This window comes from Patiria miniata, unplaced genomic scaffold (genome assembly GCF_015706575.1).
Source record: "Patiria miniata isolate m_02_andy unplaced genomic scaffold, ASM1570657v1 HiC_scaffold_22, whole genome shotgun sequence".
NCBI lineage: Eukaryota > Metazoa > Echinodermata > Asteroidea > Valvatida > Asterinidae > Patiria > Patiria miniata.
The window spans coordinates 10230437-10246222 of NW_024037061.1; the positions used below are offsets into that span (position 1 = coordinate 10230437).

At 41.3% G+C, this 15786-nt stretch overlaps 1 protein-coding gene across 4 annotated transcripts in view; it reads right to left on the reverse strand.

The window, feature by feature from the left end:
* Positions 1–13553, reverse strand: part of LOC119730970 (synergin gamma-like) — a 31626-nt gene extending 18073 nt beyond the window's left edge. Inside the window, exons 1-8 of one of the 4 annotated variants that reach the window (XM_038204043.1) lie at positions 13442–13548; positions 10508–10536; positions 8755–8799; positions 5892–6076; positions 4803–4939; positions 3654–3919; positions 2341–2544; positions 142–442 (exon numbers count right to left, since the gene is read on the reverse strand). In XM_038204043.1, coding sequence (XP_038059971.1) covers positions 142–442; positions 2341–2544; positions 3654–3919; positions 4803–4939; positions 5892–6076; positions 8755–8799; positions 10508–10536; positions 13442–13452 — 1178 coding nt within the window. In that variant the 5' untranslated portion in view covers positions 13453–13548. Of the gene's footprint in view, positions 1–141; positions 443–2340; positions 2545–3653; positions 3920–4802; positions 4943–5891; positions 6077–8754; positions 8800–10507; positions 10537–13441 lie in introns of all 4 variants that reach the window. The other 3 variants (XM_038204042.1, XM_038204045.1, XM_038204044.1) reach the window with 3 other exon arrangements.
* Positions 13554–15786: the final 2233 nt, after the last annotated feature.

Here is a 15786-nt window from a genome sequence, read left to right on the forward strand (position 1 = left end):
ATCACAATACACATCATTCATTAATGGCAGTTGTGGGAGCTGTTTGAAATGTATACATCTGTTGTCCTTCAGCCAAAATTTGTGCACATGCTGGGTTTTATTTCTCTGTGTTTTGACAGTGAAACATGTACATGTACATACCAAGCAGGCACACCCTTCCCTTCTCCACCCTGTGCAGCCATAATGGAACTGCCCGCCTTCAACCCCTGCACATGCTCAGCCTGGCCACCTCCACTCTGTGCGGGGGTTTCCGGCATGGTGAAGAGCGACGTGACATTCTCTGCGCTGGACCAGGCTTTGCCTTTGCTGAACGTCTGTTGGCGGTGGGCTTGGGTTGCAGGCTCCGCCTCCCGTAGTTTCTTCTTCTGATGGAATGCTTTGGTTGATTTGCTCGGTGCGGTCAGGTCTGCTGAGTCTAGCATCATACTCTCCAAGGACGGAACTTGATGTGTGAATTAAACAAAATACCAGACCAAAAACAGTGAAAGGTATTCAATCATGAACAGCAGAAGGTGTAAAAACAGTCCCTAAGGCCAAAAAAAAAAAGTCTCCGGTTTCTGGTATGCGCGCGCATCGCCGTAGCCATGCGCGTCGGCAAAATGAAAAAGTTTTTTTTTTCAATGAAAGATGATGTCTCAAAACCACCAAACTCACTGGTTTTACTGGAATCCTGCTACTGCACAATTTTAACGTGTTTTTAGATGGGGTTATGATCGAGAATAAGCTTTATGTGGCCTCTCTGGACTCCCATATATTTGCACTAAGTTTAGTCGGGCACCATTTGCAGTCATAAGCCGACATTTGAAGCAAAAAAGTCAGGTAAAAAAACCAAAAAAAGCCGCGTCGCCGCACCACTTTTTGGACAAGCTCCATACCAGAAACCGGAGACTTTTTTTTTTTGGCCTAAACTATGGCCCTGTGGATTTTTTTCTTTACCTTTTTGATGGACTACTGAACCACAAAGAAATACCCTTCCAGTCAGCACTCTTAAACTGGACAAAAGGTCACATCTAACCCTTCAATAAGTACCCTTGAGTGACTTTGTACAGTCTCCTGATGATGGGCAGAGCATACTGTCCGAAACATTGACTTTCCCTCGGTTCTTTTCAGAACCTCATAAAACTCACAAAAGAGATTTGTTACACGGTGCTACTGTAATCTGTACCTTATTGACTTTGCATACTGTAGTAACAAAGTGTTCTTGAACCCTAGTTAAAGGGAATGTACATCATTGGCTTTTGCTTTAATTTTCAGAAATGAACTATTTGAGGGGTTAGTATAATAGATCAAATTATTGTTGCACTGACATGTTTGAAGTTTTGTGTTCGGAAATGCTGGAAAAGCCAAGAAAAACAAAAATGTTCAAGTAGTCTGGTTCCCTGACTCCACTGAAAATTAAATGGATCAATTTATAGATGCCGGAAAATTGTACGGTAAGGGAACCAGTCTAGCTGGCCTGCCCCCATTCATGAACATGCAACCAATAGGAAACAAAATTTGGACTGAAGAAAAAATGGTAAATTTGGAGCAGCAGTTGAAAAATAGTTTGGTTTTTCCAACGGTGGTCGGCCGACCACCGTTAGAAATGTATACAAAAATACCATTTACTTGAAAATGACTTCACACCAGGTGCCATAATTTTACAGGATGCTTTAGACTGTCATTTACCAACATCCTGTAAGGTATTTCGTAAAAACTTGGTAGTTTTATTTTTCAATGCTTGCAAATGTTGTAATTTCCCTTTAAGATAACCTTATTGTGATCACAGACGTCACTAGGGAGGTTAGGTGAATCCTCGTCAGCAAATTTGTGTGCGTGTGTTGGCAAATGCGCCACCAATTGTCCGATAGTGTCCAATATTATCCTCTTTGAACAGTGTTCCACACTCCCACTCATATTGATCAGGCGATGCCCCTGATTGTGATCAAGACCTTGTTGTATTCTATTACAACAGCAGGTCACCCAAAAAATGTCGATCTGAGTCTTAACTCGGACCAATAATTTAGAGCACCATGATCCAATGTCTGACTCACGTGCGGCAGTACATGAGTTTAAACCCTACAAACAGTGGTACACTGTTTGTGTTCCAGTGCAAGACACTTTACTACAATTGCCTCTTTCTTCCCAGGAGTACATACAGGTAACTATGCAAGTTTGGAAAAAAATTGTGCAGGTCACGAACTGCTTCACAAAAACTGGCCAGGTGGCCAATGATCACGGCTAAACTGAAGGACTTTCAGACATTTGTCTAAAACGCAATATAAGCACCATATTATGATAACAACTAATTTCAACCCATTTTTCCCCCTAATTTGCAAGTGCATCGGGCAATTAGAATACCTTTCTTGTCTTGTTTCAGCAGCTTGGGTTTAGCGATATTCCCTGTCTCCTTTCTCTCTCCTTGCTGGAATTCACTGAAGCCGTCATCCTTGGCTGGTGGTTGTGTCTGGCCTGGCAGTCCCAGGGGGCCAGCCTCAGGTGTCTGTGGGGTGTTGGCCGGGGGTGTCGGGCCTTGGAGGAAGTCTCCAAATCCATCGTCCTCCGCTGCAATCAGAGCAGGACAAGTCATTCTTAAAAATAACTTATACACTTGATGACCTGCACTTGAATAACATCATTTATCTCAAAACGATATTTATTCATGTTTTTTTTAATCGCAGATTGTGCCAGACTTAACATTGTGATTATTACGTCTCTTTCCTTATCATCTAAAACATATTTCTCACCTCACCTTTGTCTAAAGCTCTAAAACTGTTTCAGTCACCTTTTAATTTAAATGGCTTTTACACACATCTGGCCACATTTAAGAGAGAAATTTGCAGTAATGAAATTCCATAGCTTGGTCGCCGGTATTCGAGTATTTTGACATCACTCGGTGTTCGGTATCGAAATATTGTCACTATATCATAAGCACAGAATTCTGTAGTTAGCAGTGCCATGACATTTAGAGCCATAAAATACTGGGAAAAAAGTTTGTTCACGCTAAAAAGCAGCAGCAGTGCGGCATGGCCGGTTTATTCTGGTACGTGACTAAATCCTGCAAAGGACTCTTAACCACTTCGCGCCGGGATTATTTTTCCTGAAAATGTTGATTTTCGCAAAAGGCAAAAGTTTCTAGCCAACTTCTGATATACAGCCAAACGCCACAAATACTGATTCGCAAGAGTCATTTCAACAGTATTTGTACGATATTTCTTGCTGAAATCTCATAAATTTCAAGACTCTGGGGTGTGCACTGGAGCGTAAATTGTACAAATACTGAGGCCATGCACAACAGCCAATTCAAGATCAACACACGGTCCGCCTTCACAGACTTCACGGACTTTGTGTGTGTACAAAAGGCACGAGGGATTAGCGTGTTTAGACGTAACCCGGAGGCGAGTCGAGGCAATCTTGACGTCTCAACCCATCAGCCATGCCTGTGTATAAAAACAGCCATTGAGTGTTATCACGTCCTCCGACACGCACTGGTTAACACTAGCTTACAACAGATGATCACAGGTGAAAGTCCGCAGCAACTAATTTTGACCTTTCAATTTGGTGCCGAACCCAAGACGAACAATTCTTTGGATACTGAACTGAGGGATCGACTTGCAGCACTATTTGAAGCATTGCAAGTTTTGAGATGCTAACTTAGCAGTCAGCCCACTCACCTGTGTCAGTCTTCAGGGGTTGACCTCCACCTTCAACCCCGCCTCCTTGCTTGCTTCTCCCCGCCTCTTTTCCAGCCCCGCCTCCCTTCCCGCCGCCCCCTTTCCCAAACATCTCCTCCAGGTTGATGTTGAGGGAATCGACGGACGCCGCCTTGCCGCCCACTCTGCCAAACTGCTTCAGCTTCCGCTGCTGCTCCTGGAAGTAGCGCTCCTTCTTCGCTTGTTCCTCGGTCATCTGGTGTTTGCCTGCCGCTTGTGCGTGACGACTGCAAGAAATTTCAAATTTGAAGAAAGTCTTGAACCTTGGAGCGGTGTGGTTTAATGGTTAGGTTGTGTGACTCATGTGCAATGGTACATGGGTTTGAACCCTGACTGGGAACGTGGTGCTTGTGTTCTTGGGCAAGACAATTTACTACAATTGCCTCTCTCGCCACCCAACAGTAAATTGGTACCCGTGAGAGTAGAGGCCACAGAACCCTGATAAATGCAACAAAAGACAACAAAATGCAACAGTGGATTCTGTTGTAGCAGCCTTGGCACTATGAGCATTAACCCCACTATTAATGCAACAGCAATAGTGGATATTGTTGTACTAAGCATGGGCAACTTGGCACAATAGGCAAAGCAACTAGACTTAACTGCTAACTACAACAGTATGCAACAACAATTAACCACCGTTGCTTTCTGTTGTACATACACTGTAGTAGGGTTAGGGCAAACAATTACGAGGGTCTTTCAGAAACGGTTTTCGCAAGAATTTCCATGTCATGGTTGAAACCCTCAACATCCGACACACAATATGTTTTAACCATGCAACCAATAAGCTTCCTGTAAAATTGAAATGGTAAAAATAGTGAACTACATGTAAGTTCTTATGTTTATTAGTAACCCCAACCACTCCCAACCCTTCAAAATCCAATTGCATGTTTTGTTGGAATCTGTTAGGATGAGTACTGCACTAGTAAACTGATTATGCTTTACATGGGGTCAGGCATACCACCATAATCAGAGTCTTACAGTTTGGTGTTGAGTTTACCATATGGTGTTGGAGTTTGCAAGAGTGAGGAAGGTTCCTATTAAATCCCTGAAGGGGTTACTGTTAAATGGCCATGATCAACAGAGTGTTCTGCTTTTAAGACTTGTCCGCACCTTGGATGACGAGGCAACTGCTGTTGCATGTGAGATGCCATCGGTTGCGGTTGACCTGCAAACATCTGCTGCTGCTGCTGCTGCTGCTGCTGTTGCTGCTGATATGGCATTTGCTGCTGCATGTTCACACCCTGCTGCTGCTAGGAGAATATTGTGACCATGTCAAGTTAATGATTTGCAAAGTGAGCATTGAAGGAACTTTTCAACAGAAAGCACCCAATTGGGCTCAAAAATGCACAATGATAACAGATAAAAAAATCACTAAATAGTGAAACACGTACAATCATACAGCTATACCTTGGAAATTTGCTGTTTTCGTGTAATTGCCATGCAAAGAAATTTCAGGGTAACAGATTTTGGTCTTCAAAATCAAGCTGTTGGTGTACTGGTCGTCATACCATTCACACATTTCTTTTCAGGATTTTATTCAGATGTGTGTGCTAGGATCATGCGTATAATTCGGAAGCTAGTGTGGACCTGATATCCACAGTGGATTGTCACATATATACATGTACAATTTATGCAGCGGCTGTCTTTTTATTGACAGCCTTGCTCAAAATTCGATGCTTGAAATACGTCAGATGTAAACAAAATTTCCTTGTTGTTTTCAACTTTTTTTCCCATGTAAATCATTATGTGGAATTTCCCGGGACCCAGACCTTTTGAAAAAATAAAGATCAATAAAAAATCCAATGGGGATATCTTGCTGAATGTCCATTTTGCGTTGTTTGTTTAAAAAGCAAAAAACATAAATACTTCGGGAACAAACTTCATAGCTTTGCTCAACAATAAGAGACTTTGCACTTATTACAGCAAAAAGTTATACACCAACATGACCAGTGATAAGTGTATTTCATCAGTCACCAATGAATTTTGGCTTGCGAGCATGTTTCTAGAAATGTTTTGCGAAATAAATTATGTGCTTGCAAAAGTTGCAAGGTTAACAAAAATTCTTTCTGAGTGCTAGAAGCACAACATTGTGATCATATAAAGCAAAGAATCGTACGGTTAGCAGAGTGATAAAAGTGGACCAAGAGTTTTTTTAAATATTTTATTTACGACGGAAAACAAGCTTGGGAACCAGACTACCTGAGGCAGCGCCTGACTGGGGAACATCTGCGGTTGAAACCCTCCTTGCTGCGCGGCCAGGCCCTGTTGCATGATGGGATATCTCTGGGGCGTCATACCAGGGAAGGGCGCCCTCTGTTGGATGTACTGCCCGCCGCCCGGCCTGGGTTGCTGTTGCTGGCCAGGTAAACCCATATTCATGTTACCTGTGCAAAATTTCATTCAAAACAGCCATAAATTCATGATCAATTTTTACATTTTCAATCCACGACTAAAGAAATGGCTATTAAATAGTGGTGAGCATTTATGGGGCGTACAGGAACCGGGTACCCTATTGAAGTAAAACACAGATACCCGTGAAAGACGGTCTCCTCAAAACTGAAGACGACCAAAAAAAATGCAACCCGGTAAATTTGCTCTATTGTCAGGAACTCCAGTCCTTAACATTGCTAGCATCTGACAGGCTTTATAGCTTTACACTGTAAACTGCAACTTTCGTGGACATCAAAATGCACATACATTTTGTAAACGTGGAACCTGCTTTGGTTTTCCGTGTAGCCTGGTTTTCATTTTCAAAATTCCCCACAAATGGCCTTAAACCTTGCTTTCTAGTCGGAGAACAAGTACCCGATCCCATAATCTGGAACCGGTTCCTGACATCAAGCGGTCCGGTTCCATCAACTCAGTTCCGATGCACAACTCTACTATTAACAGCATATAAAAGGTGGAATAAGTAAACATAAAACAAAAGCAAAAACCTTCCCATAAATAAATATTTGCATACAATAGCATGCTACACAAGCAGTACAATTAAGATCTAAATAATGATATAGAAACATGTCATTAATTAACATATCAATATTCCCATGGAACGTAATCGCTAACAGGAAAGTCTATTGTGAAACCACAAAACAAAACCCATAGAAATTCACCTACACATGTACGTGGCATTTGGCATTGATAACGAAACGGAAAGACAATTTGAGATAAGGAAATGAAAAGCAAATCATAATTTTTAAAAATGTATGTTTGAAGAAGCAACATGAGTACAAAATATTCATAAACGAAAGAGCAGTGGTAATACATGTACATGTAATAAGAGCAACATAGACACAATTGCAATGGCTGCAACGTAAGCATTGATGTACATGTATGTAAGATACATGTGTGGCTGGATGCATATTTCATCTGCCTTGAAAGTAAAACAAAACATTAGCCTGAACCAGTGTTGTAGGACTCGAGTCCAGGACTCGGACTCGAGTCAGACTCAAGTCACATTTTTCGTGACTCGGACTCGACTAGAGTCACATTTGAAAATGACACGGACTTGGACTCGGACTCGACCCTGATGACTCGGACTTGAGCTTGGTGGGACTCGAGTCACGTATTTTCATCAAAAGAAAAACATAACGTATTTGTGCGACGACCGTAGCATTCTTTTTACTCCATAGACAAAACACTATAACTTGGTCCCCAACTGGGGCATGCGCCATGCGATCACTGTACACACACGAGACCCCCTTCACGAGTCACCTGTTCTTAGTTGTTCATGTGACACTCTTTGGTACCGGACACTTTTGGCATGACACCGGGCCTTGGTGCTCGCCATGCAGGCGCTAGGCGCCGTGAAAAATCGTATCCAGGGGCCGCGCACGCACGCCTAGCGCCTGCATGGCGAGCACCAAGGCCCGGTGTCATGCCAAAAGTGTCCGGTACCAAAGAGTGTCACATGAACAACTAAGAACAGGTGACTCGTGACTTGGGCTCGACTCGGACTGGAGGCTTGTGACTCGGGACTCGGACTTGACGTTGGTGACTCGACTACAACACTGGCCTGAAGCACATACATGATGTAGTTTAAGTATTAATTTGAGTGTAGTGGAACTTAACTTGTCTTTTTTTAAAGTTTCGACATACATGCTGTACATACAAAGGATAAATGTTAACATTTACATGTACATACATGGAGCACAGTGGTCCAATGGTTATTGTGTCCAACTCATGTAGCGTTCTAACCCAGAGTGGGAAACATGGTGTGTTCTTGGGCAAGACACTTAACTACAATTGCCTCTGTCCACCCAGGAGTATAAATGGGAACCTGTGAGGAAAAAAATCAGATTGTGCTGACCTCAAACTGATCTCATGGCCTAATGAACAGGGGTCATAACTATGGAAGCGCTTTGCGACTGATATAACGCGCTATATAAGCACAATAAATATTACTATTATCTTCAGGACAATCTATGTCTTTTGTTTCACAATTTTGTCAAATGAATAATTAGCAGGCATGAAACTGGAATGTAACAAAAAAAGAGGAAATTCCAACTTGTGCGAGACTTTATGCAGTGTTTTTCAATTTTAAAAGACTTACGTACACGTATGTAAGTGTGCAGTGAAAAATGAGGAAATCAGCTGATCCGAGAACAGTTACATGTAGGGCCTACATGTCTGTAAATATTAGAAATATCCGTTTACCATATTAAAAATAAAATCTTACTATAATGTCCGAATTGTGAGTAAACCATCAATCTCTTGGTACAATGTACATCCAAACAGCAATGGTAATCAGGGTAATATTACACGAAGGTCCTCAAATACATGTAGCAATGCAAGTTTTGAAGGGTTCTAAAGTGTTAAAGACTAATAGGGTTCATGCATTCAATTCTTCGTGCAATACATTTCAATCAGTTAATTGCAAAATATCAGATTATGAATTACTTTATGCACCTGTGTCAAAGATCCATTATTTTCCAACCATAAATGGGCATGCAATGCAGAAAATGATTTTAAAAAGGCACTCAAAGCAATATTAAACAAAATGATGCAAAATGCATGACGTTAGACAAAGCGTATCTCTCTATCAATAGATTGTTGCTACGGTTACCTGGCATATACATCTGCTGATGATATGGCAGCATCCCATAACCTACTACAAGGGAACCGGGGAAAGAAGGAGTTAACTATTAGATATGAAATGCGTTTTTAAAAGAGCGAGGGCAGGGAACCGGGCAAGCTACCATGGCTATGGTATATAGTGTGAACTACATGTATGAAGGGACTGATTGTCAAAGGTGCTTTTCAACAATCTATTCACGATATAACATATTTTAAAGTTGTTTTCTTTATATTTTTGATGTCTTCAAAGTCTGCCCAAAGGATTTGATGTAAATAAAGATTCGAGTTTACTGTGATTTTAAGGAATTACTGAATCCTTCACCTTTTCACACACATCCTGAATAGGATTGGCTTTTGGAAGATTATAGCGAACGTGGTTAGTCCAATCAGCCAGAAAAATATCCAGTTTCTGATATTGCTAACTAATGACAGAATCATACTGATGATGTTACGCTCCCACTATAGCTTGGTTCCAACTACAATCCAGGAATGTGATCACTGCACACACACAAGGCAAACATTGTGCAAGTTACATGTATTGTGCAAATGATTATCTGAACAATCAACAATGCTTTCGCTACTGAAAGGGGGTGCAAGTACATGTATGTGAAGAAAAAAAAAGAACGAAGAATAATTTTAAGAAATTCAGATGGAAAGAGTTCATAAATTCCTCCAAATTGTACACTAGAGAATAATTACTGGCTTCAGTGCTCACACTCTGAATATGTGGGAAGTTGTATGGGCATTTTTTGGTCTTCAATAAAACAATTGGAAAAGGAAAATCCAGAATATACATGTATGGGTTATGATGTGATGCATTCAGTATTGAGCCAAATCCACACATTGTATTATTTTTTTTCTTCAGGGTTTTATGCTAAATTACAAAATTAGAAAGAAGAAAGAATTCATTGGGTTAAAGTTAACAGAAAAGTCTTAATCCATGCATGAAACGTATCATTGGTCGCACCACGAAGTGACGTATCGTGTGCACAAATCCATAGACGATACGTCGCTTTGTGGTGCACCCGACGATATGGTAATAAAAATCTGAATTTATTCAAACATTAGAATGTCAGTCCTCCAAAGCTAACCATGCCAGTTTCAACATCACCATCCAAAACGGAGAAGAGGCTCTCGGAGGACTTTGTGGAATTGAGGCTGTATGCCTGTTAAATGCCGGGTGATTTTAGGGGATGCAAAAGTGCGAAGATGTATCCTGCACTGTTTATGTTCAGCCATGCATAATTGAGGTCTACATTAAACATCTCTCTCGTAGAACGCCATCTTCGTAAAAAAAATTACAACTGCGTATTCAATGCCATCAGATGCGTGAGCACGCAGTGTGCAAAATGTTCTAAACAAGTGCGCGTGTTGCGCAAAAGTTCTTTGAAATACGGCGCAGCCGATGCGCGTCATAAAAATTTGACGCCCAAATTGTTGATGCATGAGGAAATCTGAACGAAGTGACGTCATTTGAGAGAGATCTCTACTGGATATCATCCCCCAAATGCTTCTGGATATAATCCGCACTCACTGCTACAACGCGCAAAAAGTGGTTCGGAGGATTTTTGAGGAGTGAGGTACAGGGGTCACCCGTCTACTGAACAAATTCACGAAATAACCATTGATTTGGGAGGATTGAGGATGGATTCTGGCCATGGGAAAGTTTCGAAAGGATAAGGGTTAAGGTTTATTGAAAATTATCCCAATGAACCATGCAAGTTTTGGGTGATCTTACGTACCTGTGCCTGGCGGTGGACCATTTGGATTTCTAAATTAACAGAAACAAAATATACAAGAAAATTAAATGATAATTAACAGTTAGGCCTGATTAGAATTAAGAAAGAAATTAGTGATTGTTTAGAGTTGATAAATCTATGGTTGATAAAGCAAGGTTCGTAATCTACACGATTTCCCCCAAAAAGCTTTGATTCTTACAATTTTATTATTGTTTTACAACAATTTCACGACCTTTTCCTATAGATCAGGGCGGAGCGACGTCATCTGATGACAACATTTATTCATTTGCACAGCAGTTTTATCGGCTGTCCAAGGATTTCCAAGCCCACCTATTTTTGTAAACCGGTCTGTGAACTCAAAATTAACTTATCAAAGCTGTTTTTGTTGCTACAAACGTTATTTCAGCTTAAAATTGTTTTACACCAAACCTGTATGTCGTATAGCAGTCCAGTATTGAAAGAACAATTCTAGAAAAGAATCTGAATTCGCTTCGATCTATAAATCCTGCACGCGACCACGTGCTCGAATGCACTTACCGTGTAGTAGGCCTAGTACATGTAGCACCTTCAATAACGCCCCTATAATTCCAGCACAAAACGATCTATTTTGTGAAAACGCCTTTTTTAACATTTCATTTGTATTACTTGCAAAGATCGTCAAAGGTCTCATGTTTAATCCGTAAATCCATCAATCATTTCAACTTTACTTCAAATTTACTAAACTAGTGCAGGGCCAGTCGAAAATGTGCGTGTTCGGAAGGGGCAGTTGAGAACTGCAGCTCGTGCAAACAACGCACATTATTCAATGGTGTGAACGCACACTCGCAAGTTAAACTCACAAACTGTCGTCACCCTCCTGGCACTGATATTTACCCCTACTTGACAATATGGTATCGCCCTACAACTGTAGGGCGTAGTTGTAGGGCGATACCATATTGTATTAGAGTTGCTCAGTCGACCGCCTACATACAGTGCAGTGATGGTTGCTCAGTTGACTACAAAATGCATGTGCCGTGCATGCCACTCACGTATATGTACGTACGAAGACATGGTGTGCAGTGCTATAGCCCTACAATGTGCCCGTCCTTTATGCACTGTTTGCGTCATACTGAGCACGCGCGCTTTAGCTCGAACATGACGTAAACAATTGAAAAGAACCCCATGATGTGCCCGTCCTTTTTTCCATTGTTGCGTCATATTAAGCACGCGCGCTTTAGCCTTACATGACGTAAACAACTGAAAAGAACGGCAGTGCATGGTGTTATGTTCTAAGCTATATACTGCCACGCTAGGCTTCAGAAAATACTGCTTTTTTGCAGCTTTTTTGACAACCGCTGGTCCAAACCACTTCAAACTTGGCACTGCACATTCTGTTGTCCCGAGCAACACACCCGCCGATTTTCAACTTCATACGGTGCCCGGTTCTGGAGAAAATCGGCGGACAGACAGACAGACAGACAGAGATTCCTGGAATTATAGTAAGGATGGTGATGTCATTTCATTCCCAAATCAGGACTAACTGTTTGATTGGTCGGAAAGATTCCCATATCTGGCCATCACTAATGTTTCCCTTCAGTGACCTATCAGTATTAGCCATCAGAAAGTGATAATATGAACTTAAATTAATGGTCAAATTTAGCAAGGAAAATATTGAAGTACTTACTGAGAAAACATTTAGACATTTTCAGACCAGTCTCATACGGTTTGTGTGCAGGGTGAAAAGTGATTGCCAGATATATGAGAATCTTTTCGATTGGTCAATTTGAATGCAGTGACGCAGTGTTTTGTATTTGTAATACAACAATTACCAGATTACAGCTGGGCGTGCATGGTAGATCGATAAAACCTAGACAAGCTTGCACGTATTGCGTATCATAAGAGCGCGTGACCGAAGCCTTTGTTGCTGTGTCTAGGTTTCTTTTATCCAGCCATGCCTATATCATGACATGACACTGACGTTTAGTGACAACGTTGCAACGGGTGAATGACCAAAGACCTGCTGATTAGAAAGCGGCCGCTGATTGGTCAAAATCTAGATGTCAAGAGGCAGTTGTCTTGCATTATTAATTAGCGAATCTGCTCTGATACCATAGACTACCCCCCCCCCTTCCAGCAAATGAGCAACTATGCAAACAGCGCCCTCAGCAATGCACTCACATAAATATTATTTTTAGATAGTGGATATTTTGCCGGAGGTAATGACGGCAAACTAACGATTACTAAAGGTTTGCCGGCGGCAATCCATATCAACAGAGGGTGCTGTACTCTTTAAAATAGGGCTGATTTATAAGATGTATTAAATTCCCACCAAAAGTTGTGTAGCACGTTTGGTGTAGTGGTTAACATGGTTAAGCAAAGGCTCTAGTAGGCGGGATGACTCGCGTTCGATTCCGACCGCACCACATTTTTAAGTTTTTTTTTCTCATCCCCAAATAAATAAGAATATTCTTCTTTTATCATGTTTATTATTTTAACATGTCTCAAACATTTTTTGCAGCTCTGGAGGATTTTTTTTAAAAGGGAAATAAAGTCCGAAATTATAAAATGGTCTGAATCCCATCGTATTCACGAGGTAACAACGATAATTTTGGCATGGAGCCAGACTAAAACCTGTCACCGGAAAAACTGTAAGTACAAAAAAACAGTAACTGCGCATGTTCAGTGCACATCCGGCAAACTAACGTTTACTAAAGGTTTGCCGTCTCCGGCAAAATATACACTGCCTTATTTTTATATTCCGTAATTCTGGCGTAAACAGGACAACGTTTCTTCGACTCCAGTAACTTAGTCAATTGTAGGCCTTATCTTGGTAATTATCAATTCTGTCAATCCTCAATATATTTTGTTACAACATTAACTATTAGGTTTTCTTCCATCGGAACTAAATAAACATAAATTAAACGAAAATTTAATGCAATATGCTGCGACTAAACTTACCGAAATGCCATTCTTCTCGGCCGATGTTATTTCTCAAACGGCATAGGTCGAACGCTGCATCAGCAGAAAGATCCGAAGGAAAATGGGTTTCGTACCACACGAGGGCGCCGTGCGAGGTTGGTTTAGACTTGATCAAGTCATTCAGTGGCTTAGCGTTGATAATTTAGCCTGGAAGTGTTTCGTTTTAAAAAAGTTTGTTGTGTGTTTTTGTTTATTATGTACAGGCTGATTACAATTTTGGAATGTTTTACGTGTCCTTTTTGCCAAATTGATCGTGCTTTAATTTGTATTATAGTTACGTCTGAATTAAGTACATATTATCAATATTTCATGCAATTTATATGGAGGTTTTCCGGCAAAGTAGTGCTTACCAAAATAATTCTCAAGCGTTCGGACCGGGTCCTGCTTCAGTGGTTTATTGTTCCTGTATCTTTTTCATGTATTTCTGTGGAGTTTAATATAACGAATAAGTCGACCTGTGTTTGGCACTGGCCGCGGAATAAATCTGCATGAGTGCATCGACCTGTGGCCGCTTTGAGATGGTTTTTGTACAAATCGACCTGTGGCGTTGAGATGGTTTTTGTGCATGTTAAGGCTCATTGACCTAGTTTTAACGTTTGAGATGGTTCTTGTACATGTACATGTTTTTAATGCATGTACAGGCAAAATCGACCTGTGGCGTTTGATATGGTTTTTGTACATGGTTTAATGCAAGTACAGGCTAAATCGACCTGTGGCGTTTAAGATGGCTTTTGTACATGGTTTATATGCATGTATAGGCAAAATCAACCTGTGGCGTTTGAGATGTTTTGTGTACATGGTTTATATGGAAGTACAGGCAAAATCGACCTGTGGCGTTTGAGATGGTTTTTGTTCATGGTTTGTATGCATGTACAGGCTAAATCGAAGTGTGGCGTTTGAGATGGATTTTGTACGTGGTTTATATATGCATGTTGCAGGGCAATAAATAGCGCCCTCTGTTTCAGTTTGTAACATTTCCAATGGCCATTATTATGAGGGCGCTGTAACGGCGCAGTTTTGGGGCCGCAAATAGAATCACGGACTGGTGAAAAAAACAACATGTGCTTGTTCATTGCATTATTACACGTACCAACCACCCAGGGTTGAGCTGATCGCGCGAGGCGCAGGCGTGTCTATTATCAAGCTGATCCGTCGTTGCACGCATATCCATGCACGCTCAATGATTGACCCCAACATAATTGAGGCCCAAAGAACCCTCACCCGGCGTACCCACGGATCAGACTGCAGGCATGCCAGAGTTGTCAAAACTGGTCTAGCTAGCCCAAAATAAGTTACAGACTACGGAGCATTATGCATATCATAGAGATATCAACTGTATCCGATTCCCGTGTTTTTTTTGTGTGTGCGATGTCAATCATAAGTTCTTGGGGGCCCCTTCCATCACCTTATAAAAAATATATGTATACCATCCTTACCTATGTATTGACACTGACATGGAAAATAAAGTGAATTGAAGTGAAGTGAAGTTCATCATATGAGAAGTCCATCAAAAGTCCATTAAAAGTTCTCACAAAAGTCCCCACAAGTTCTCACAATTTAGTCCTCACAATTAAGTCTAGCAGTAGCACATGCCAGTCACAATTCAACTTGTCCCAATTAAGGTAGGTCAAAAGCAGTGCTGTAGTACTCATACTCATACTCGAGTACTTCTCGAGTACTTCGTTTTGAGTACTCGTACTCGAATGTTAAAGTACTCGTACTCGAAATGACGACGGGTGTGATATGAAAATTGGACTCGCATGAAAATCGGACTCTTTTCCCTTTTATTGGTTAAACCCTCTCAGGTGACCGGTCCCTCTCCTAATATCTATGCATGAGCATGCGCAATACCACCAATGAGTCCGTATTTCATAAAACCTAAATTCATGCTACACCGGCACTCGTACTCGAGCAGCAAAGTACTAGTACTCGACATGTCGAAATTGTACTCGATCATACTCGTACTCGAATAGCAGTACTCAGTCGATAAAAAGGGTATATATAGCGATGGCCTATTATTTTATCGATAATTTCAGTTGAATGGCTGGTTGCGGAGAAATTGGCAGTTTCCTCTACGCACGTCCGGACAAACACAATTAACGGCTAGCCGTGACTGGGTTTCTATCTAACTGGGTCTGGGCCGCGCCAGTTACGCCCACAATGCCATTTGCCGAACTGTGGGCACAAGAGACCTTTCTGCGCTTGGTTGGCAAAGTGCATTTTGCCAACCACGGCCTGCAAAACTATGGAAGGTCCAACACTGCAAAAATGAAGAAGAGTTATTACAGATCACCAAAATATTATTTGATACTTAAAAATACAAC